At 42.1% G+C, this 25,592-nt stretch overlaps 1 protein-coding gene across 8 annotated transcripts in view; it reads left to right on the top strand.

Annotated features, from left to right (window-relative positions):
• KLHL13 (kelch like family member 13) overlaps positions 1 to 25,592 on the top strand; it is a 243,967-nt gene that overhangs the window by 144,688 nt on the left and 73,687 nt on the right. The window contains exon 1 of one of the 8 annotated variants that reach the window (XM_082263396.1): positions 24,111 to 24,202. The exons of the other annotated variants lie outside the window; for them this stretch is intronic. Within the exon in view, the coding sequence (XP_082119522.1) occupies positions 24,186 to 24,202 (17 nt within the window). The 5' untranslated portion in view covers positions 24,111 to 24,185. Of the gene's footprint in view, positions 1 to 24,110; positions 24,203 to 25,592 lie in introns of those variants that run through there. 8 annotated transcript variants of the gene reach the window in all.

The following is a 25,592-nucleotide window of genomic DNA, read 5'->3' as shown; positions in this document are numbered from 1 at the left end:
AACACAAGTAGAATGTTTGTAGGAAAACTCTTGCTTTCGGAATGTTCACTTGATTGCCAAATGGTTAAGGGGGACTGCATTGATGAAAATTTTTCTTTATCCACCGTCTGGAACAATCTTACCTGTTATGCTAGAAAAAGTTTCATCCGGAATTGGAACTGAACTTTCATGGTCATGAAAATTTTTGGAAAATGATGCAGTCTTTAAAATGCTGTAGTCCGTTAGTAGTATCTACTTATTATTTTCGGGTTTGCAATTAGTTGTAAACGGAACCAATTTAATTAGTGAGTGGCAATGCTGGTTTCCATGTCATTCCTTAGCTGTGTAATTGCCCTTTAATGCTTATATATATATATATATATATATATATATATATATATATATATATATATAATATTAGTGCCCTGTTTTATGTACAAACAACCTAAAAATCTGTTTTAAAATGAAAAAAAATAGCCAATCTGTACCATTTATGTTAAAAGCTGTGTTTTTAGGCCTTAATATAAGAGGGGACTATACTTATTAGCCTAGTATTTGTCAGTGATGGCAATAATTTTACTGCATCAGACTTTTAGACCAGAGTTTTATTGTCAAGAACCTAATTGAACACCGGTTTCTTGGTTGTACTTTTTGTAATTACAGCTGGTTTAGAACAGTAATCCAGTATTTGTTTTCTAAATTTTTTTATTACTTTGGTCTCTGCCTCCTTTTGCCATTTGTAATACTCTCATAAGAATGCGTGTGTTATTTTGGTGTGTAGATTGCCCATGACCTAAATTTTTTTTTCATGATTAGAAGCAGCCTAAGGCCATGCACATTGTTTTTTCCCCTGGCCTTGTTATGACCCATTTTTGCCTTCTCTCGATTGTTCTCAGTTCTTGCTGAAGAACACATAGTTTCCTTATTATACCAAGTTATTAGAATAAAAGTCTGTTTTTTTTTTTTTAAGGAAGTGTTTTATAAAACTCGGTCATCTGCAACCTGAGCTACTGTGTTTGTAAGATGCAGGTTTAATGGTGAATGTTTTTTTTTTTTTTATTGTACAGGCATCTATGGGGGTCACCATATTAGATGCTGGGCTAAACAAAAATATATCAGAGGAAGTTTGTGTCTTGTAAGACTCGAGTTTATCGTATTTGGTTTTCTGTTGAAATGTAGTCTGTCTTTTTTGTGGTCATAGGGCATGGCTGGGGCTCGTTTGTTTCTCAAGTTCTTTACAGGAAGTAGTGCTTGAGTCACTTGGTGGCCTGTTCACAAACTCTGTTGAGATGGTCAAACCATTACTTATAGTGGTGCAGCCAGATGACTCATTTTGAACTAGATGTCATAAAGACCGTGTTTCTTGCCTTGAGGCTTCATTACCCACACTGTTGGGTATGTACAACTGGTGATCTACCCACACTGTGGGGTATGTACAACTGGTGATCTACCCACACTGTTGGGTATGTACAACTGGTGATCTACAAACTCATTTGTAGATATATAAGTATACAACTGGACTCGACAACTAAAGGAGTTCTGGATGGAGGCATACAATTCTTGTTTTGAAGTGTAAAGCCATTTTCTACAAAAACTGGTAAAGCTAGCCTCAATCTGATCAAGTGGGAATGTGGTCTTCATACTACAAATCCTTGCTGATCAACTGAGTAATGCTGGACATCTGTAAGAATACCAGCACTAAAAAATGCTTTGCTTTCTCCAGCATATGATGCAGCCTGGGTTTAAGACTCTTTGAAAAACAGAATTGGCACCATGTGTTAATAGATCCATGTATTTAATATTATTTTTACAGGTACTTGTGTAACAATGTCAATTTACCAGTGTTAATTTTGGCAGCAAATTTCAATTTAGTTTCAGTCAGTCTTTTGACTAAAATGCCATTTTTAGTTTTAGTCCTATTTTAGTCCTTTGACTAAAATGCTAATTTAGTTTTAGTCGTATTTTAGTCATCCAAATTATTTTAGTTTAGTCCTATTTTAGTCTACTTAAATCTCCAGTACATTTTAGTTGACTAAAATCTCATACATTTTAGTCAGCTACAAATTAAATGGGTTTAGGTAAATTGTAATTCATGATTTAAACATTTCTCTAGAATTTCTAAACTCCTTATATACTCTTGGTGTAAAATCTAGCTTAATATTTCTGGTATTCCGGATTGGACATGCACTACAGATACAGATTTAGCCATTGTGATATATAACGTCTGTTTATGAAACTTGGTTTTATTTATAAAATCAAAAATATTGCTTTTTGACAAACAGAAGTGCAACTTTAAAATGCAAAGAAATGTAAACTCTATTGGCTGTAATGGCATTGCACATATTACCTGAATATATTACCAACAATAATTAAGAAAAAAATATAAGGCCCCCCCCCCCTTTCAGCAGCTTAGTAGATGCCCCTACTTATGCTTCTGCAGTAGTGCAATATATGTTTAAACTTTAATGTGCTATCTTACAGGCTCTGGATGGAATTGTGTTGCCGAGTTAGATATGGCCAGCAGAGTACTGTTAATTTTGTTGTCAATTTTTGATTTTAGTTTTTGTCTTTTGACTAAAATGTAATTTTAGTTTTAGTTGTATTTTAGTCATCTGAACTGTTAGTCCTATTTTAGTCAACTAAAATAGTGTTAATTTAGTCGACGAAAATATTTTAGTCGCAAGAATTAACATTGCAATTTAGACAGTGCTTTACCTATATCTTGTGAATTCACATCAGTCCCTGCCCTGAAGGGGCTTACAATCTAAGGTCCCGCACTCACATACATGCATACAAATACTAGGGCTAATATAGACAGGAGCCAGTTAACCATGTCTTTTTAATGGTTTGCATTGCTTATTTTTCAAGGAGGAAATCACTTGTTTTTTCATTCTTTATCACTGCTGTTGTGTGTTATGTTATATAAGTGATAGCCAAAGAATGTAATTTAAGCCATGGACCAAAATTGTCTGTGGCATCAAGTGGGCATGTTGGAGAAAGCATTCTGTTAATTGCATGGCTTTCTTAGGTGGCGAGTGTGCATGGTAAAATAGAGCATTAGCTGCAGAGGCCCATTTAGATTTGGGGGGGGGGGGTCTTTAAATGTCCACTGAAGCAAGGATTTGTATCTTAGTTCTCTGGACTAACCACCTCTTCTTCCAAAGTATGACAAAGCTTGAAGTAATAGGAGTTCCCCCTCTTCTGTTCTTTGTAATCTTTAATACTAGTCAGCAGGGTTTATTGAAGGTTGGGAATTCTTTCTCTGTTATTGCATGGCCAGGGTTGCCACCGCATCCCTTTAAGCCAGGACACACGTTAATTACACAGGTTCTGTGGCTGATTAACCACTTTAGCCCCGCTTACATTGAGGCTACTGCGGCAAAGTGCCGCGATCCCGTCCAGCGACGTAGACCTACGTCGCTGGACTCCGCCCCTTGTGGGCGGCGCTCGCGCGCCGCCGGAGGCTCGCGCGCCGCCGGAGGCTCGCTCCCGCTGTGTTCATTCACAGCGGTAGTCGGGCCAGCGGAGGAGCAGCGGTGATTGCCGCTACTCTGCCCCGATCGTCGGATCGAGTCTGGAGATCCGCCCGCTGTGTGTAAACACAGCGGGCGGATCTCCATAGTGACAGGGACTGACAGATCGGAGTGTTCAGCATAGCTGGACATCCGATCTGTCCTTCTGTCACTCAGTCACCTCCCCCCCCTACACGTCAGTAAGCACCAGGCATACATTAACCCCTCCCTCTCCAATAAAATTAACCCCTTCCCTGCCAGTGTCATTTTTACAGTAACAGTGCATATATATAGCACTGATTACTGTAGAAATGTCACTGGTACCCCCAAAAGTGTCAAAAATGTCAGTCAAGGGTCCGATCTGTCCGCCGCAATGTCGCAGTCCCGCAAAAAAAATCGCAGATCACCGCCATTACGCGTTAAAAAAAAAAAAAAACACCAAAAATGACAGAAATCTCTCCCTTAGTTAGTAAACGCAATAACTTTTGCGCAAACCAATCAAAATACGCTTATTGCGATTTTTTTTTTTACTAAACATAGGTAGCATAAAACAAATTGGCCAAAAATTTAAAAAAAATTTGATTTTTACATTTTTTTTTGGGGGGAATTTCATATAAAAAATTGTGAAAAATATTGTTATTTTTTCAAAATAAACGCTATTTTTTTGTTTATAGCGCAAAAAGTAAAAATCGCACAGGTGATCAAATACCACCAAAAGAAAGCTCTGTTTGTGGGAAAAAAAGGACGTAAATTTCGTTTGGGTACGGCGTCGCACGACCGCGCAATTGTCAGTTAAAGTCGCACAGCGCCGAATCGCAAAAAGTGGCCTGGACGGAAGACAGCAAAATCCTCCGGTGGTAAAGTGGTTAAGGTGGTAATTAAACTCACTTGGTGCCTTATCTGCATTATATCAGCCTCAGAACCTGTGTAATTATTATGTGTCCTGGATTAAAGGGATGAGGTGGTAACCCTATGCATGGCAAGACTAAAATGTCAGATTGCTGTTTTTAGTCATTTCAGCAGCTCCTTATTTTAAAACCACGTCACCATTGAAATTCTTCTTTTAATGCCTACCTGGCAAACCTGGCAAAAATTGTAAGGAATGATTAACCTTGTCAAAGGTATTCATTGCTTTACTCCTTGCCTAAGACTTGTGCAGTCTGAAAGTGTCTGCTGTGGTTAATAGGAAATGTTTAAAGATTGCTAGTTGCTATGTATCTATAAAATTCTCTTGATAATTGTGGATAAACTGCTATGGCAACAAGCACATATTTAAAAGGTTTGTGTTCCCTATAAACACATGGAATTCTGCAAACAACTCTTCAGACCAATCAGAAAATGTAGAAATAAAATTATATTTCACATTTTATTTCACTGCCTCTTACCAAAGTCTGTTCTGTAGGTGAGAATAATCAGCTGGGGTAAGCATGCAAATCCTGGGCTAGTTGGTATCCGTATCATTGATTGTACTGCACAGCTACAGGTTCATCTCAAAAAAAATTGTATTTCCTCAAAAAAGGTTAATTTTATTTCAGTAATTCAATTCAAAAAGTGAAACTCCTATATTACATAGATTCGTTATATACCCAGTGATATATTTCAAGTATTTTCTTTCTTTTAATTTTGATGATTGATTTACAGCTAGTGAAAACCCAAAATTCAGTATCTCAGAAAATTAGAATATTGTGAAAAAGCTCTACATTGTAAACTTGTGGTTTAACACTCTAATCAGCTTGTTAACTCAAAACACCTGTAAAGGTTTCCTGAGCCTTTAAATGGTCTGAGTCTGGTTCAGTAGGTTACTCAATCATGGGGAAGACGGCTGACTTGACAGTTGTCCAGAATAGTCATTGACACCCTCCACAAGGAAGGTAAGTCACAAGGTCCATCCTCCACAAGGAAGGTAAGTCACAAGGTCCATCCTCCACAAGGAAGGTAAGTCACAAGGTCCATCCTCCACAAGGAAGGTAAGTCACAAGGTCCATCCTCCACAAGGAAGGTAAGTCACAAGGTCCATCCTCCACAAGGAAGGTAAGTCACAAGGTCCATCCTCCACAAGGAAGGTAAGTCACAAGGTCCATCCTCCACAAGGAAGGTAGGTCACAAGGTCATTGCTAAAGAAGCTTGCTGATCAGCATGCTGTATTCAAGCATGTTAATGGAAAGTTGAATGGAAGGAACAAGTGAGGTAGAAAAAGGTGCACACGCAACAGGGATAAGCACAGCCTTGAGAGGATTGTGAAGCAAAGGCCATTCCAGAGTTTGGGGGAGATTCACAAGGAGTTGACTATGGTTGGTTTCAGTGCTTCAAGAGTCACCCCACACAGAGTTATAAAGGACATGGGCTACAAATGTCCCATTCCTTGTGTCACGCCACTCCTGAACCACAGGCAACGTTAAAAGCATCTTAACTGGCCTAAGGAGAAAGGACTGGACTGTTGGTCAGTGGTCCAAAGTCCTCTTTCATCCAAATTTGGCATTTCATTTAGAATTCAATGTGGAGAGCTGCAGAATTCAAGTTGCATGAGGTCCAGTGTGAAGTTTTCACAGTCCGTGATAATTTGGGGAGCCATGTCATCTGCTGGTGTTGATCCACTGTGTTTTATCAAGTCCAAAGTCAGTGCAGCCCTCTACCAGAGAAAATCTATAGAATGTCATGCTTCCCTCTGCTGACCAGCTTTATGGAGATGCTGATTTAATTTTCCAGCAAAACTTGGCATCTGCCCACGCTGACAAAAGTACCAATACCTGGTTTAATGGTCATGGTATCACTGTGCTTGATTGGCAAGCAAAATCGCCTGACCTAAACCCCATAGAGAATCTGTAGGGTAGTGTCAAGAGAAAAATAAGACACCAGACCCAAAAATGCAGACGAGCTGAAGGCAACTATCAAAGCAACCTGGGCTTCCATAACACTTCAGCAGTGCCACAGGCTGATCGCCTCCATGCCACGCCGCATTGATGCAGGAATACATGCTAAAGGAGCCTCATACCATACCATGCATACTATACTTACATGGACATACTTTTCAGTAAACCAACATTTCTGTATTAAAAATTTATCTTTAAAATTAAAAAAAAAGAAATGCTATCACTCTGTGTATAATAAATCCTATATAATTGAGTTTCACTTTTTGAATTGAATTACTGAAATTAAGTTTTGATGATGATCTAGTTTTTTTAGATGCACCTATCTGTGGCTACACATGGCTGTTCAAAGAACCTCCATAACTTTGTTCTATTTTTGCATTTGTGACTTTTGGATTTTTAGGTTTTCACTCGAGACCCAAAGAGGGGGCACAATAAGTGCAACCTTCCTTGTATGCATTAGTGTTTTCTTACCACAAGGTCTTGTGTAGGATTATTCAAATCCAAGGTGGAAAATAGCCACTGTGACAAAATTGCAATGGGCTTCTGACTTTACCACTTCTGGTCCGGAAGGTTTTACCCCCTTAATGACGGGGCCATTTTTTGTGACACGGCACTGCTTTAACTATTTGCGCGTTCGTGCAAAGCTGTACCCAAATAAAAAAAATTGATGTCCTTTTTCCCACAATTAGAGCTTTCTTTTGGCGGTGTTTGATCACCTGTGCGATTTTTACTTTTTGCGCTATAAACAAAAAAAGAGCGTTTATTTTGAAAAAATAACAATATTTTTAACATTTTTTTTATATGAAATTCCCCCCCAAAAAAATTTTGGCCAATTTGTTTTCTGCTACCTATGTTTGGTAAAAAAAAATCACAACAAGCGTATTTTGATTGGTTTGCGCAAAAGTTATTGCGTTTACTAACAAAGGGAAAGATTTCTGTCATTTTTGGTGGTTTTTTTTTTAACGCTTAATGGCGGCGATCTGCGATTTTTTTTTTTTTTTTTTTTGCGGGACTGCGACATTGCGGCGGACAGATCGGACCCTTGACTGACATTTTTGACACTTTTGGGGGTACCAGTGACATTACTGCAGTAATCAGTGCTATATATATGCACTGTTACTGTAAAAATGACACTGGCAGGGAAGGGGTTAATTTTATTGGAGAGGGAAGGGTTAATGTATGCCTGGTGCTTACTGACGTGTGGGGGGGGAGGGGACTGAGTGAGTCATGGACAGATCGGATGTCCAGCTATGCTGAACAGTCCGATCTGTCACTCCCTGTCACTATGGAGATCCGCCCGCTTGTGTTTACACACTAGATCCCCGACGATCGGGGGAAGAGCGGCGGCGATAGCTGCTCCTCCCCTGGCCCGACTCCCGCTGTGACTGAAAACAGCAGGAGCGAGCCTCCGGCGGCGCGCAAGCGCCGCCCAGAAGGGGGAGTGTCTGACGACGTAGTACTACGTCGTCAGACGATAACGAGCCACTCTGCCGCAGTAATATTACTGTGGGCGGTGGTAAAGTGGTTAAAGTCAATTCATTCCAAAATAAAATGTTAAAATCAAACAAAATCTTTCCAACAACAAACGAATATTTTGACTATTTATGTATGCATTTTCCTAGGAGTTTTTCCTAAGAATTTCCATAGCGAAATCTATCTATGGGCCAATTAAAGGTCTTAAAAGAAACACATGCTCAATAGCTCACTTAATCTCCCCACACTGTCTCCTAGAGTTCACTGAGGTTTGATTTCTGCATTAGTTGTATTCCTGATATTCACATCTTTTCCACTGTCTGTAACAACGTGCCAGCTTGGACTCTGCAGGGGTCATAAGTAGCACTCATTAGAGATCCAGGAAAAGTTACAGTTAAAAGCAGTTATAGTACTCTAATGAGCAGGTGGGAGTGGTACAAGTATAGAGCTTTTAGCTGTTCAGAAATGTGTGAAGAATTAAGGCAAGAACAACTGTAATGGGGCTACGATGAAACTTTTTAAACCGGAATCGGCCACATAATTCGCTAACTTCTTTGAGAGGTCATTGAATAAAATCAGCAGTTAAAGCGGAGTTCTGGCCTCAAAATCGAAAAAATAGATTTTGGGCCATCCGCTTGCTGAGGGTCACCTGAAAAAGAAATAAATGCTCCCAAATTTTTTTTTTTGTTCACTTACCTTGTTTTTGAAGAAAATCTACTCGCCTTCCTTCCACTTCCTCCCTCTGCAGCCGCGGCCCACGCCGTCCCTTCCGGCTTGCGATGACTCCTGGGAGCTGAACGTCATCGCTCCCAAGAGTCAATGCGCCTGCACCGGCCCCGCTCGTCGCTTCGGTGCAGGTCCGGCATTCCCTGCTAAACGGCTTCTGGGCATGCCCAGAAGCTGTGCAGGGATTCCGCGCGTGCACCGGAAGTGACGAGCGGGGCCAGTGCAGGGCATTCTGGGACTCCCAGCGTCACCGAAGAGGAGGCAGAAGAAGACGCTCCGGCTTAAGCTGCCCACACCTGAGATGGCAGCACTGGAGAAGAAATTTTAAAGGTAAGTATTTCTTCTAAAAGGTAAGTGTGATCCGAGACAGTACAGAGGCTATCCATTGTGGAATGCACTAGCCCTGACTGTCCCGGGGGTATTTTTATCTAAAATTCACCCCCGAGACCGGAACTCCGCTTTAACATTGTCCCAAAGGGAATGAAAGCAGTAGAGCTACACAGAATTTGGTTAAGGGCTTCAGCTTTCTGTTGAAAACTTAGCCATGTTAGTATCATGTATCAAATATATACACTCAAGTGTCTGTAGTACCTGCAGTAGCCAGTTTTTTAAAATGGGGGAAAAAAACTGCTCTCCCGTAAATGGAAACCCGTTTCAGGGTCTGGATGGTGGTTTACAATGGTGATTTAAAATAAAATATTGGGGTGCTCTAATAACATGCCACCATGGATACCTGCATTCAGTTTGTACATTCTCTGATACTTTGTTTCCTTCCACAATTAAAAGGTCTTTGTAGGATTACACTTTCACCCTCTTTGGCCCTAAAAAAGAACTTCAGCTTTTCCTCCCCTAAACAGATACATGGTGTATGTAAATGAATCACAACCCCATTGTCAGTTTGTGTGTAACTTACCTCCTTAAGCTGTATGCAGCAGGTTTCTGCATCGGTTGGCACTCCTCTTCCTGGCTGAATTTCAAAGTTCTCTTCCTGTTTCCATTCTTTACCAGTCCTGATACTATCTTACATAATTTGATCCTCCTGTAGCTTCAGGAGTGATATGGGAGTCACTTATACTAGGTCTTGCAGATGATTTGGGTGGGTCCTAGGGTTACTGTGAGTGTGTCAGGGCCTTAATGTGGGTGGTGAAAGGTGTAAATGTGTCCTATAGCTTACTGCATAACTACAGAGGAAAGGCTATGGGAGAGGATTTTGAAGATTTTTCACATGTAAATTAATCCTTTCACTGAGCGCAGGGCTCTGGGAGGGCAGGAGCTGAGGGATGCAAATCTCCCTGTTCACACTGGTGGGCATATTTAACTGGGCAGGATTGAGTTCTAATTGTGATCAATTAAGCCTTGCCCAGCAGCACAGCTAGCTTTCAGAACTAAAGAGTATATGTGGAGCTGCACTAAGGCTCGGTTCACACTACGGCGATCCGACTTAGGGGGTGACGTGTGAAGACTTCGGCTCGACTTGCACGGACTTCAGAAAATTAATGTCTATGCAAGTCGCTCCAGGACGCCCCGAAGTAGTACAGGACCCTTTTTCTAAGTCGGAGCGACTTGTGTCGCTCCTATTAGAACCGTTCCTGTACTACAGTATGGGACGCGATGGACTGCGACTTGTCAGGCTGACAAGTCGCGGTCCAAGTCGAGTTCAGTGTGAATGGGCTGTCAACCTAACAGTGTTTTAAATATACAGTGAATAAATGTAGCAATCAAATCTTGTGAAGTCATAAATAAACCCAAACAATAATGCATATATAACTCAATATATGAGCGCAAAATAAATATTACAAATGGTGGTGCACTGAAGTGATTCAGGTGAATAGTGCATACTAAATATAAATAAAAACCAATCTTTTTTTTTTTTTTTTATAAAAAGTCCATCATCGTGAATGGTGCAGTAAAATACTGGTATCGGGGAACACTCAAAAAATTGACAGTGAACAAGTGTTGTATATAGCTCCAGCACCAGGTGGTTACAAAAACACATAAATACTCTCCTGGGTGTTCTACATCCTTACCTTACTGCTGTAAGGTAACAGCATGAAGCAAGCCACTGGCAATCGTAGAGCACACTCTGGGTAGGATGTAGGAGGTCCTATAGTCTCCAGTAAAAATGGAACATAAAGGAGAGACTCCGTATAGTGTAGTAGTTTTGAGGTCATTTATTAGGGAAAATTATGTAAACTCGCATTTGGGTAGATGAAAAATGGCAGATAACATCCATTCAGTAATGTTCGTATACCCCCAATTTTTTGCTGTGGTTTGCCAAGAAAATAGTGGCGGCCATGATGGTGGTGCCCTGTGGGCGGCTATTTTGGCGGTGGGAGCCCTTCCTCATCCCCTGACTCCTGGATCTTTTCACTTCCTGATCGTCAAACGTATAGTGCAGATAATCCTGGTGGTTGCAGTTGCCTGTTTCTGCGGGTGTTGAGTCTGGTGGTGTCCTCTCCCTCTCTGCTGAGGATTGGGTGGTGTTGCCAGCACGGTGCGGGTTGTCCCTTTGCAGTGTTTTCACTTTTTGTGGGGTCCCCTCAGTGACTCATGGAATCTTGAAGCACATCTCCCCACCTTATTCCCTCTCTGAGGCAGCGGGGCCCTCCATGTCCCAACCATCCATCAATGCACTGACGGCGGTCCTGGAGTCCTTTTGTGTCCCGGGTGACGGACTGGCAAAAAGACCCCCCCCCCCCCCCCCCCGGCCTTCCTCTTCCCTTATCTGTCTCATCAGATCCTGAATCTGACTCGGCCACCGCGGACGTGGGTCACGCTGCTGGGTCTACAACCTCGTGCCCGGAATCCTTTGATAGGAAGATTCCTCCACGTCTGAACCTGTGCACGAAAAGGTGCTGTTCTAGGCACTGATTGTATCGGTGTGAGACACTGAAGATGGAAGACGCAACTGGGACTGAGGCGCAGGTTTCCTTCGGCACTCGCAAACCATCCAGAGTGGAAAAGGTGTTTCCTTCCCTGCCCATTTTGACAGAACTGTTGCTAAAGAGTGGGGATGACCAAAGTGCCCCATGGGGTCCTCAAGCGATTTACTAGGCGTTACCCCCTTTGAGGAGTCTCTTCTTAAGAAGTGGACTGGTTCACCGGTGGTGGACCCTCCGGTTTCCAGATTAAACAAGGCAGCCATGCTTCCCAGCCTTTAAGGAATCGGCTGACGGGAAGGCGGAGGCTGTGGCCCGAAATATGTACACTCTGGCTGGTTCGGCAATGAGGTCGGTAGTCACGAATGCCCTGGTGTCGCAAACTCTGATCGAGTGGGCTAAGCCCTTACACCGTGACCTGGAGGGAGAACAGCTGCCCCCTGCCTTTGCCGAGCTGGCGGACCAGCTGGTCCAGGGGCTGCAGTTCACCTATGATCCTTCTTTGGATGCGGCTCCCCTAGTGGCTTGGTTCTGTTTTGGCAGTGGTCCATTGGCGTGTCTTCTGGCTCAAGTGCTGGTCTGCGGACCAGACTTCGAAAAAGGCCTTGACTGTTCTTCCTTTTTTAAGGAGATTGCCTGTTTGGAGCTACCCTGGATGACCTCAATAAAGATCTCACAGGGTGGAAGAGTACTCCCCCCCCCCCCCCCCCCCCCCCCCCCCCCCCCACCCCTGCTACTAAGGGCAAGGAACCTCGTCGTAGACGTGAGCCTTCGTTTTTTGTGGCTCTTTTTTTTTTTTTTTTTTTTTCTTTTTTTGTTCATCGGGGTCCACTGATGGGCTTGAAGCCTTTTATGGCCTCCTCTGGAGGATCCAGACGAACCTGGTCTGGCAAGCCGAGTGCCCTGGTGCAAAACAAGTGGGTCCACAAAGTCATTCGGTCCAGGTACAAGATTGAGTTTCGCTCTTGTCCCCCCGTCAAGGTACTTTACTTCCAACTTGCGCCTATCCCTGGACCGCTTCCAGGGCCTGTTTGGGGAAGTACAAAATCTGTTACTTCAAGGGGTGATTGTTCCGTGTCCAACTCCGGAACGTTTTCAGGGCTTTTACTCAAACCTGTTCAGTTTCCAGGAAGGAAGACAAAGAGTGTCCAATCCTGGACCTCAAGGCGCTAAACTGCTTTGTGCGGGTGCAGAAGTTCAGAATAGAGTCCATTCGAAAAATGGTGGCATTCCTGTGTCTGTGATTTTCCTCACCTCCTATCTATATCAAGGATGCCTACCTTCACATTCCAATATGTGCCAGTCGCCAGCATTATCAGTTTGTGGCATTACCCTTTTGGTCTTGCCTCTGCTCCTCGGGTCTTCACAAAAGTGTTAGCCCCACTGCTAGCCTTGTGCCCCACTGCTAGCCTTGTTACGACAATGGGGGATCGCGGTACTGTGCTACTTGGAACGATCTCCTTCTGCAAGCGGAGTCTCCTTCTGCTCTGGTGGAAAACCTGGAGATCACAATGCGAACACTGGGTGTTCGGCTGGATTCTGATTTTTCAGAAGTCTGCACTGGTTCTGTCCACGAAGCTGGACAATCTGGGCCTGACTCTGGACTCGGCCTTAGCCAGAGGGCTCCTTCCTCTGGACAAACTCCAGAAATTGCATGCTGCAATTCATCTCCTGCTGTCCAGCAGATGGCCATCCCTCCGAACTTGCATGCGGGTGCTGGGCCTGATGGTGTTTGCACAGTTCCCTACAAGGTCCCTGCAAAGGGAGATTCTGACCAAATGGGATAAGACTCTGCAGTCTCTGGACAATCAGATCTGGCTGAATCGAACGAAGGTGTCCCTGACATGATAGCTTCATTCTCTGTTGCTTCGGCTGGGCAAATCCTTCCTCCCCTTGTATTGAATAGTGGTCACCACAGATGCCAGCCTGTCCAGTTGGGGAGGCCTCCTCGACAGGCATTCTGCTCAGGGGATCTGGAAGCTGGAAGAGTCCAGACTATGTCTTGGAACTCCAAGCGATCACACTGTCTGGACCATTGGACAGATCGTCTTCAGGGTTGTCCAGTGCGCATTCATTCGGACAATGCCTCGACTGTGGCTTATGTCAATCACCAAGGGGGCACAAGAAGTGTCCTGGCGGCTCTGGAGGTAGCCAACATTTTAAGGTGGGTAGAACGGTTCTTTCCAGCCCTCTCCGCCGTACAGGTTCCCGGGGTGGAAAATTAGCAAGCGGATTGCCTCAGTCAGCAGGCATTGGACCAAGGGTAGTGGTCCCTTCACCCGGAGCGGTTTCATCAGCTGCGTTTCCTGTGGGGCACCCCTGAGGTGGATCTGTTGCCACTTCAGCTAAACAGAAAGGTACAGAGGTTTGGGGCTTGGTCAAGGGATCCTCGGTCAGATGTAACAGATGCTTTGGTGGCCCCGCGGGGTCAGTATCGTCTGATTTGCACCTTCCCTCCACTCAAGCTTCTGCCAAGACTTCTAAGCAGGTTTCCGGTCATCTTAGTGGCTCTAAACTGGCCTCTCTGAGCTTGGTACACCGATCTGGTGCGGCTGGTCACCAACATTCCTTGGCATCTTCCTCTCATTTGCTGTCCCATGGGCCGATCTTCAATCCTGCTTTACAGTCGCTGGCTTTGACGGCTTGGCTGAACGCCAAGTGCTGTAGGATAGGGGTTTATCTGAGCCGGTGATTCCTGCACTGTTGGAAATCTACCTTTTAGGAAGATCTACCATCGTACATTGCGTGGTTTGAGTCTCTTGGGGTTCAACCTTGCTCCTTTTTGGTGGCTCAGATCTCAACCTTCTTTCAATGGGGGGTTGAACAGAAATTGGCTTTGAGTACCATCAAGGGCCAGGCGTCGGCTTTGGTGGTTGTCTTCCAACGACCTTTGGCCACACACTCCCCTGGTGCGTACCTTTCTTCAGGGTGTCCGGCATTTGGTTCGTCCAGTGCGTGCTCCATTGCCGCCTTGGGATCCTATTTTGGTGAAAATATTCAGTAAATTCCCCTCCTTACGCTGTCCCAGAAGGTGGCCTTTTTAGTGGCTATCACCTTCAGTGGCTATCACCTCTGCGCGCATGGTGTCAGAACTGCCGGCGTTATCCTGTTGTTTGTTTTACTTGGCGATTCACAGGGATAAGGGGGTTCTTTGCCCTTGTCCGTCGTCCCTTCCAAAGGTTGTCTCTGATTTTCATTTAAAAAAAGACATTGGTTTGCCTTCCCTGTGTCCTAGACCTAAACATCCAAAGGAAATTGCCTTGCATGCCTTGGATGTCGTCCGGGCAACTAGGATGTACCTGGCAGTTATGGAGTCTTTCAGAAAGTCAGACTCTTTGTGCTCACGGATGGAACTCAAAAAGTGTTGTCCGCTATGAATAAATGAAATGATGCACATTAAATACTTAAAGGAGAAGTACAGCCAAAGCTCGTTTCTTCTCCTGTGGATCACAAGCGTGCAGTTGATGTCGCAGAGCCAGTCCCGGCTGGGGTAAAATCTTGACAATGAAGTCAGGATCTGCCCACATGCCTGGAGCAGCACCCGTCTCAGGCTCCCAGCGAGACACTGAGAGCCTGAGCTGGCCGATTCTGCCCTCTCCACAGCTCAGTGCTCTTGTGAGCGAGTAGAAGCGGGGGAGCAAACAACGGGTTCCTGAGAATTGAGCAATCAGCGCCATTTGCTTGGTTCTCAATCTTGGAGCCGGAGGGGGGCTGATGCTGTATCCACCTAGGCAAGTAAGATTCTGGAAAAAAAAAAACTTCTCTATTAATAGCCTTAAGGTGCATTTTTTACTTTTTTTTTTTTTTTTTGCTACTTTTTTATTGCATTGAAAAAGCATCAAGAAAGTGTGCCAAATGCCTAAAGTGGGGGTTTTCTAGGGGAAGTGATGTAGAGGAAATAAATTGTTTTGAGATGTTTAGGTTGCGATGTGATGGCAGGCATTTTTGTAATTCTTGTGCTGCGTTTTGCTGCATTTAAAGACCCAACTGTCTTTTTAAGACACGTTACTGGCACTGACACTTGCCACTGGCAATAGTGCTGAATGCTGCTCCTGTCTGGCACTGTCAGTATTGCTGGCTTGATGCTTTTGCGTGGAGATGCAAATGGTGTTAATCACACAGCTGCTCTGTACAGACAGGAAGTGGTTGGAGCTTCTCTGTTCTATCTCTATCAGTGCTTTCCTGGGATACAGGAACCTCCACTGCCTCCCATATACATGTCTAAACTAGGTCTTAGGCAAGGCAATAGCAGCAGTACCTCCTGAAAGTGGCCTGCTGCTTCATTTTTACTGCAATGCTATTGTACATGTGTATACTGTACTGTGTGGTACGTATTGCAATAATGATAGATGTTGAAGGACAGTTGGGAGGCTTTAAAACATGGTTATAAACACATGATCTTGACGCGTTTGTTTATACGAACCTTTGCTTCATTTTCATGAAAAAGTATCTGTGGTGTAATAATAAGTTTACAATTTGGTCATCTGTTAATAATTAAGCATGTAAATTCTTATTTAAATCTGGGTATACTTTGTATTTTTCCCAGGGTTTTGTATATTTTCATTACAAAATAACACCCACACTTTTCCTCTGTGCAGTTGTTTCCTATTATTAGGACCCGTCGCTGCTGTTCTCTCCCTATGTGCAGGGAGACTGGTCTTGTATCTGCCTTCCTATAATAGTCTACAGGCAGCTCAACACTATTTACCAAGGTAATATCATCTGGGTTTGCAATGGCATTTGTTGCACTTGTAGTGCATTTATACCTCTTTACGACTATTCAGAAAAAAATTTAGATAAATATTTTGGCCCCTGGTGTGGAATTAGTTTTAAGGATGGAAATGATTCAGAGTTGTCCAGAACATAACCAACTTATCTGTTGCAAGGTTCTTGGCAAATGTTTCAAATTCGCATGTCATTATTATTATTATTATTATTATTATTATTATTATAATAATAATTAACAACAACATATAGTTAGATTTAAAAAAATTGTAATTGCAAATGTCCTGTTGCTAGTATTATTCCTCTTTAGTAGAGGCTTGACTTCTGAAATGTGTTGTCTTTGTTACTAGCATAGACTCTCAACCCAGATAGCATAGACTCTCAACCCAGATGTAGGCAGAGCCTCATCCACATTAGTGGATCGCAATTTTTTTAACAATTAATTGTGCGTCTCTAGCTTCTCATGCACACACGGTTTAGTAAAATTCTTCCATATCTTTTGAATGGAGAACTACAATTGAACATGTTAAAATCAAGTCCTTTTCTCTGCTAAAAAAAACATAATTTTTTTAAAAAAAAGGGAAATGCCAAGTAACAACTGAAATACTAATATTCATAGGAGAAAAAAACTTTAATAGTGCACAATTCAATAAAAGTGGATAAAAAAGAGCACAACTATTAATCTCAAGCTGTGAGGCATCAAGTACAATATTTCAATACGTGTCTATAGATTTTAAAATCAATATAGTCCATAATCATTCATAATTTTCCCCACCTCCTCCGTATAATATCTGCTCCTATACAAGAATTTGCCCACAGGATGACCTGCCTGTCAAACCCCAGATTTCAATCATCTTGATAGCAGGTTACCTGTGTGCTACAGTAACTTGTCAGTTCATACTATGGTTCCTCCAAGATACTCCACAACTTGAGAAGGTCCGTAGAATGATCTCAGATTACACTCCTTAAAGTAGAAAGAGACAAATCCTTTTATACCACTGTATTTATATAGGAATAGAAAACAAACCAAAGCATTCAAATATAGTGATGTGAACTCATACTTTTTGACAGTGCTTATTACAATGAGAAGCCACACCTTCTAGGTCCCGGCACAGAAAGATATGTCCGTGTCTCCTCTGACATCCGAAAGGGGGCAACAGAACTAGTAGGGAGGGTGGCGTTAGTGACATCAATACCTTTGCCACAATATACAGAATACCTATGGATTTTGCATAATTTATTTTTTATCCCCCCCCCCCCCCCCCCTAGAAATAAAGGGTGAAAAGGTGTGTGGGCATTTTTCCTACCTCAGGAATGCTGTGGCCAACCACTTGCATGTAGAAGTTTATTGGACAGAAAAATGTAGTGCTCCGGTTATAGATTTGATCCATCTGCACACTACAGTTTCCCTGATATGGTGTTTTTAAAGACGTTTGCATATAACATGTTCCTTCGCTGACATCTGTTTCATGTGCTATGTATATCTTCCTTATTTTTACATTTATAAAGCGGATTTTATTTTGCAAGATCTAATAGAGGACACATTAATCCATGATGTTTTAGGGAGCCATTTCATCTGCTTGTGTTGGTCCGCAGTGTGTTTTATCAAGTCCAAAGTTAACGCAGCCATCTACCAGGAAATTCTAGCATGCTTCCCTCTGCTGACCAGCTTTATGGAGGCGCTGATTTCATTTTCCAGCAGGACTTAGCACCTGCTCACTCTGCCAAAAGTACCAATACCTGGTTTAAGGATCATGGTATCACTGTGCTTGATTAGCCAGCAAACTCGCCTGACCTAAACCCTATAGAGAATCTGTGGGGTATTGTCAAGAGGAAGATGAGACACCACACCCAAAAATGCAGATGAGCCGAAAGCTATCAAAGCAACCTGGGCTTCCATAACCCCTCAGCAGTGCCACAGGCTTATCGCTTCTGCGCCATGCCGCATTGATGCATTAATTTATGCAATAGGAGCCCCAACCAGGTGTTGAGTGCAAACTAATACTGTACAAGGACATACTTTTCAGTAAAGCCAACATTTCTGTATTACATTTTTTTTTTTTTTTTTTTTTATTGGTCCTATGTAGTAATCAAATTTTTTGAGATACTGAATTTTGGATTTTCACTAGCTGAAAGCCATAATCCTCAAAATTAAAATAAAAAAATGCATGAAAAGTTTCACTCCTGTGTGTAATGCATCTACATAAATTAGGAGTTTCACTTTTTGAATAGATTTACTGAAATAGATTTTTTGATATTTTAATTTTATGAGATGCACCATGTTGTGGTATGTTTTTAGTGGAACAGTTCTTTTTTAAACAGATAAGCAGTGCCTCATCAGTCAAGAGGTGTGTTTTCTGTATCGACAGTGTAGAAATAAATGGCCTGACTTGCACTGGGATTAAAATTAATGGGTCACTCTGCTGCCTTCTCATTGGGCAGCCGTACTAGACAGGTGTGCCCCTTGTCCCCTTTTATTGTTAATAGCCACAAGTTTACTAAAACAAAATATAAAGGGCATAAGCGTAGGCCAAAAGGAACATAAATTGGCCACGTTTGAGGATGAGGTTTTGTTTTGTATTGGCGCACCTGAAATGTCTTTCCTCCCTCCTGCAGAAATGTGCCAATCTTAGTTACCTATTGAGTTGTGAAGTAAAAATGTACCAAAATGTAGATCCTCGGCTTTGGGAGAATAGATGGGACAAAATAAGACAAACCAATTTCCATTTATGTGGAAGGAAAGCTTTCCTATATATCCGGGGATTATCTTGTGATCCTTCTGATCTGTACACCTATAATTCCCAACCTCTTAAGAGGTTTTCTTATGCTTTGGAAAGATGGAATCTGCCTAGAATTTCATGCTTTAGTTTTACCAGTATAGGTAAAATGAATCTTTTTACTACCATTTACAAATGTTAATACGTCTTTAAGAGCTACGGTAAGGGATTATATCTGGTTGAATCGGAAACCATGATTGTTACCAATGACTGATTAGTCAAAAGTACTTTTGGGTTGTTAGCTTTGCTGGATTTTCGGAAATAGTGGCAGGCAGTAATACTTTTGAGAATATTGGATTAGCACTTTGAAAAGAATGGATAACAAATTTGCCTTTTGATATCCTATAATTTTATAAGAAGCCTCCCAAAACCTCTGCATTCTTTTGAGGCTTTTTATCCTATAGAAAAGATTTTTGTTCATGCTAAGGGTCCAACCCATTGTCTCTGGGTTAGCTGTATAAACTTCTACTCACTCCATTACACAGGGAATTTTTGTTTTGCATGGTTGAATGGGATGGAGATTTGGATCAGAATATTTCTTCAGATGTAATAAATAAAATATTGAAATTGGTCTACTTGTATTTATTTTTATATGTGTATATATATATATATATATATAGTGTGTGTGTGTGTGTTATTCCACTACTAAATTCAGACAAAAGGTAAATTCCCAAACACTTGAAATCTTAACCCCCGCCCCCCTTACCTTGGTAATAGCGAACAAAATGTAGGAATGTGCAGCAAAGTCTATTAAAATCATTGTTCTATGTATTCCCAAAAGAGAATGTTTGTTTTTGTTGTGAAAAAAAGAAAGTTATTCTGTTAAAAAAACTTTCTACTTCATCTGGGCAGTGTGGACATTTTTTAAAATTCAAAGACTTATAGCTAGTGAATGGCTACTGTATCTGCCGAGACCATATCGAGTGAATTTCTCTGCTCATATGGCTAGATCTTAACCTGAGCTTGCATTGCTAAAATATAATTTATCTTTTTTATTCAAGATTGTAATAATTGTGTAGATTTGGTTTAAATCTTTGTTGTATTGAGTGGAAAATAATCTGGTCTATTACCAGACTTGCCAAGGTTCAGGGCGAATCCAGGGGCAGGCTGCACTAGTGAGACTCTATCAATAATGTGGTCTTTTGGAATAGTTTTCCTACTCAGATCCTTTTAAAGCGGTTGCAAAGGCTTAAGGTTTTCTTAAGGTTTTTATTTTTATTTTTTTTATCTTAATGCATTCTATGTATTAATTCGAAAAACCTGTGTTCTGCTTCCCTCCTACCCAGTCTCCCTAAATACTAAACCTGAGCCCATTCTCGATCCAGTGCTGTGCCTTAGATTAGCATTGCTGCTCTTTCTCTCTCTCTTCAGTGGATCAGAGGCAGGAGCCAGTGTGGAGAGCGCGGGGGGGGGGGGAGTTAAGGCTGTGCCATGCCGTGTGCCCCAATAGCAAGCGTCTTGCTATGGGGGCACTCAGAAGGGTGGAATAGCCAGGGTTGCTGATGGAGGGCCTCAGAAAAGTAGGATCAGGGCTGCTCTGTGCAAAATCTTTGCACAGAGCAGATGAAAGTATATCATGTTTGTTTAAAAAATAATAATTCCCTTTTTGTAATTCATTCAATATATCCAGAGAAAGAGGTCCAATTTAAAATATTTGTGTTTTTTTTTTTTTTGTTTTTTTTTCCCCTGAGTCTGCTGTCACAATAAAATAGTACTGGGATCATCATTTTTTCAGTTGTCAGAGCGATTTGTGTATAGAAATATATCAAAAGAATGCATCACTGCTGATGAATGGTCCCTGGTCTATCCCACAGTTGGTCTGTGAGGGTAATGCCCCGTACACACATGCAGACTATCTGCAGACTTTTGTCTGCAGACTTACCTTTTCTATGTAGTGCAAGGGCCTGCCGGATTGCATACAAATTCAAAGTGTTTAGGTTTGACCTCATATTATATGGTTTTGGTAAGTCTGCAGACAAAAGTCTGCAGATAATCTGCATGTGTGTATGGGGCATCAGGAAATGGCTCAGACCATTTCTTCTTAAGGCTCCTTTCACACACTCCGTCCGTTGGACGGAGTCCGTTTTTTCACAGCGGGGGATCGAGCTGCCGATCCCCCGCTGAGCAGCAGGAGGACAGCTGTGTCTCCGCGCTGTGTGCGGAGACACAGCTGACAGTTCCCCATGCATCTCTATGGGGGAAATCGGATGTCAATGGACCGTCAGTCCGTTCTCACCCGATCCCATCCGATCCGCTGGACGGATGGAAAATAGGGTTTCCATCCGTCCAGATTTGACGGATCGGATCGGGTCGGATGTCAGCGGACATGTCTCCGCTGACATCCGATGCCCCATAGGAATGCATGGGGGGACCGTTCAGATCCACCAAAAAAACGGACAGGCGGATCTGAACGGTCCGCCTGTGTGAAAGGGGCCGAAGTGATGCTTGGGATTCCTTTTTAAATATAACACCTGGAAACATTTAAGCGGTATTAAACCTAAAACCAAAATTGTAATATATTGCAGCCTACCAATCATTAGATGTAATGGCTGTATTGGCTTTCTTTTTAAGCTTTTTTTTTTCCCTCTGCTTTTAATTGGTGATCTGCCCACTAACACACCACCTGTATTAGAGCATCCCCACTCTGGATGAAGGAACACAGCAGCACCTTTTGGATGGCAGCATTGTTAATCTGGGTGGGAGGGATGCTTTCAATACTAGCAGATTTAACTACACTAACAAATTGAAGCTGAACTTAAGATAATAACTTCTAAGAGGTTACTGCAAACATTTTTTTTCTCCAGGTCTTACACAAATAAAAGCTGGCCATTGTAAGCACCCCTGTCAGTGTTAAATGGTTTCTCGCTGCCCTGTAAAGGCTCTTTCACACTTTCGTTAAGTTTTAAAGCAGCCTAAAAGCACATGAATGCACTTTTAGCTTTTAAGGGGATTTAGGATGTATTTTACAGGCGTTCATGACTTTGTGGCAACACTTCTCAAACACTCCATGTGGTGTGTTTTTTTTTTTTGTTTGTTTTTTTTTTCAAGCTAAAATGAGAAATGATCACTTTTGATGCTTTGCAACTGCACTGTAAACGCCATAGGCAAGTTTACAGTGCGTTTAAGGTACAGTATAGTGTGTGTCAATAGAAGTGAATAGAGGTGGTTGTAAATCAACGCCTACCAAACTCTGCAGGCAGTGTTAATTTTGCCTCTCTGCAACGCTAACGCTGCAGTGTGAACAATTCTATTTGGCATTGATAGGTGTTCGGGAAGCATTAACCACTTGCCGACCACCGCACGACTATTTTACGTCGGCGGTCAGCCCCTCATAGGCAGAGCGACGTAGGGCTGCGTCGCTAGCCTGTGAGGGTCTAGGGAGCGAGCGCGCGCCGCCGGAGGCGCTTCCGCGTGGTCACGGTATCCCCCCGCGCGCGTGTGACCGGCGGACCCGATGTCCACCGGTCACTCTGCGATCGTTGGTGCAGAGGGAGAAAGGCAGGCGGCTAATGTAAACAAAGCCGCCTGTCATTCTCCCCTGTGTAGGAATGGTGATCACACGGTTCTACTATGTAGGACCGTTGATCATTGTTCCTACACCTCAAGCCACAGCCAATCCAGTTAGAATCACGCCCCTAGGGTAGGGACACACATAACCCCTCCCTCTCAAAGTTAACTCCTTCACTGCCAGTGTAATTTTACAGTAACAGTGCATATGTATAGCACTGATTACTGTAGAAATGTCACTGGTAACCCCAAAAGTGTCAAAAATGTCAGTCAAGGGTCCGATCTGTCTGCCGCAATGTCGCAGTCCCGCAAAAATAATCGCAGATCGCCGCCATTACACGTTAAAAAAAAAAACAACAAAAATCTTTCCCTTTGTTAGTAAACGCAATAACTTTTGCACAAACCAATCAATATACGCTTTTTGGGATTTTTTTTTTTTTACCAAGCATATGGTAAAAAAAAATTGGCCCAAAATGTTAAATTTTGATTTTTAATTTTTTTTTTGGGGAATTTCATATAAAAAAAATGTGAAAAATATTGTTGTTTTTGCAAAATTGACGCTGTTTTTTGTTTATAGCGCAAAAAGTAAAAATCGCACAGGTGATCAAATACCACCAAAAGAAAGCTCTGTTTGTGGAAAAAAAGGACGTCAAATTCGTTTAGGTACAGCGTCGCACGACCGGGCAATTGTCCGTTAAAGTCACGCAGTGCCGAATTGCAAAATAGGCCCTGGTTAGGAAGGGGGTAAAGTCTTCCGGGGCTTAAGTGGTTAATGAGAGCTAACCGCCTATATTCAATGCCTGTCTGTGCAAACAAACTTAAGATGTGTTAAGTTGCAATGCAAAAAAATGCTTTGGGTTTAATACTGCTGTAAAACGCACATCTGGAGTTCTGCCGAATAGACAGGCTAGAAAGTGTCAAAAAGATAAAAGGTCAATCAAACCCAATAGATCCTAGTCCAATAATATATATAGTAGGCTAAGCTCTGGATCCAGCAACATGGGTACCTTGTGGCGTTTCTCCTAATGCACATATGGGGCTACAGTGAACTATTCCTCGGACCACATCATTGGTACAGAACCCAGAACAGAGCGAGGGGAGCTGTAGTGAACATAGACACTTGTACCTATACAATTCCAGGTGATGTGCTGACCATAATAAGCACTTAGCCTGGGAAAACACTGACTATGGACTGCTGGGGACCACAGAATGTATAGTAATAAATGGCCACATTAGGTGTATAAAGAGGTTAGCACTATCAATGGAGTTCAAAGGTAAAAATATACATATCTCAGACCTTTTGGGAAGTATTAGGAAAAATACAGATCTGATCTGTTTATTGAAGAATACCATTAATATGTTATGGTGTTTGCAGCCAATATACCTCTTTTTAGCTTTCAATCAAAAAAAAAAAAAAACACAAAGGATATAGCACTTACAAAGGCTGCCAAACACAAATTATTTTTTGGACCGTATAATCAAAAAACACAGCACAGATGACACCCCCCCCCCCCCCTCCCCTCAATCACTAGCGAGGAGCACATCTCTATCTTTCACATCTGAAGATGCGAAGGAAATAGTGGCTTCCTGAGTACTTTTCATTCTTGGGTAAAAGTTTATTTTGAAACTTGTTAGATACTGCTACCTGACATTTACTGACAATTCAGCTTCATATCACTTCATACTCATAAGGCACTTTTATACTTGGCGGAACATATTCAGAAAAGAGTCTTTTCTATGGCTTTTAATGCAAGGTATACAAGACAAAAGAATGCTTAAAAGTACATGAACATTTCACTTATTGCATTTAGTCCTGTAAGGAATACTTTTGAAAGATGTATTTTTTTGAAGCAAAAACCTTCTGAGCAGAGCACTTAGGATTTGTTGATGCTTTCTGCTGGTATTGCGGTTAGTACATTTTCTAATTTTTACCTTTTTAGGGTAAATGTTTTGTTTTTATTGAACTGAACCATTCTCCTAAAAAAGCAAACAAACAAAATGGTGATCATTTATTTATTTTATTTTTTTGTTTTTTTTTTTTAAATGCATATTGCATAGTTTATGGGTTGTTAAAAATGTGTCTAGCTTTTTGTATCACATGAAATTCCTGGCTTGCAGAGAAAGTAGAGCAGCAACGTTGCCCTGTGTGAAATCGGTTCTGTGTATTATCCTATTGCTGTGAACTCCGGGTCACCATTATTGGCAAGGCGCATTTTATATTTCATTTCCATTCTGGTCTCTTGGCTTGCCGCTTCCATGATAGCAGCTGTGGCAGTGTTAAAGGTTTTGGTTGTTTGCAATTGTGTGCACACTTGATCATTTTTGATTTTCTTATTTAATACATTTTTATTGAAGCTCACAATACAGAAGTACAAGCGTAAACCAACATTTGTACATATGAAATTCATACAACATAGTTTACACTGCGTAGTTTAACCACTTGCCGACCAGCCGCCGTACATATTCTGCGGCAGGTCCGCTCGTTCCCCCCCAAACGACGTACCTGTACATCGTTTCGTGGGGCGTGCGCCCATTCGCCACAGGGGAAGCTGATCTGCGGGTCCCGCGGCCTTGATTGCCGCCGGGCACCTGCGATCGCTCCCCGTGTAGACAGAATGATGGTCTGCTCTGTTGTTGTAAACACGGCAGACCGTGTTTTTTTCCCAAAAATGTACAAATTGGCCTAAAGTAATGAAAAAGTTTGATTTTTTTTATTTATTTATTTTTTTGAGAATGTTGTATAGCAGAAAGTTAAAAAAAAAAAAAAAAAAAATATATATATATAATTTATTTTTTTCAGAATTGTGACTTTTTTTTTTTTTTTTTGTTTAAAGCGCTATTTGTGGGGAAAAACGGACATCAATTTTATTTAGGTACAGCGCCGCACGACCAGGCAATTAGTTAAAGAATGGCCTGGTGATTAAGGGGGAAATCCTTTCCGGTTCAGAAATGGTTAAAGGCAAGATTGGAATCGGTAAAGGGTCAAATTGGGAAGAAAACATGTAAACTGGGTAGGAAGTCAAATAGGTTGACTGACTGGAAAATCTTCAGTAAATTCCACTGCAATGCAATTACCCCCAGAGTTCTAGGTATAGTAATCTATGTACAATCAGGTCCATCTAGTCTAGGGGGCCAATGGACAGT

Source organism: Pelophylax lessonae (assembly GCF_965119305.1).
Source record: "Pelophylax lessonae genome assembly, chromosome: 7".
Taxonomy (NCBI): Eukaryota; Metazoa; Chordata; class Amphibia; order Anura; family Ranidae; genus Pelophylax; species Pelophylax lessonae.
This window is presented reverse-complemented; position numbering and strand designations above follow the sequence as displayed.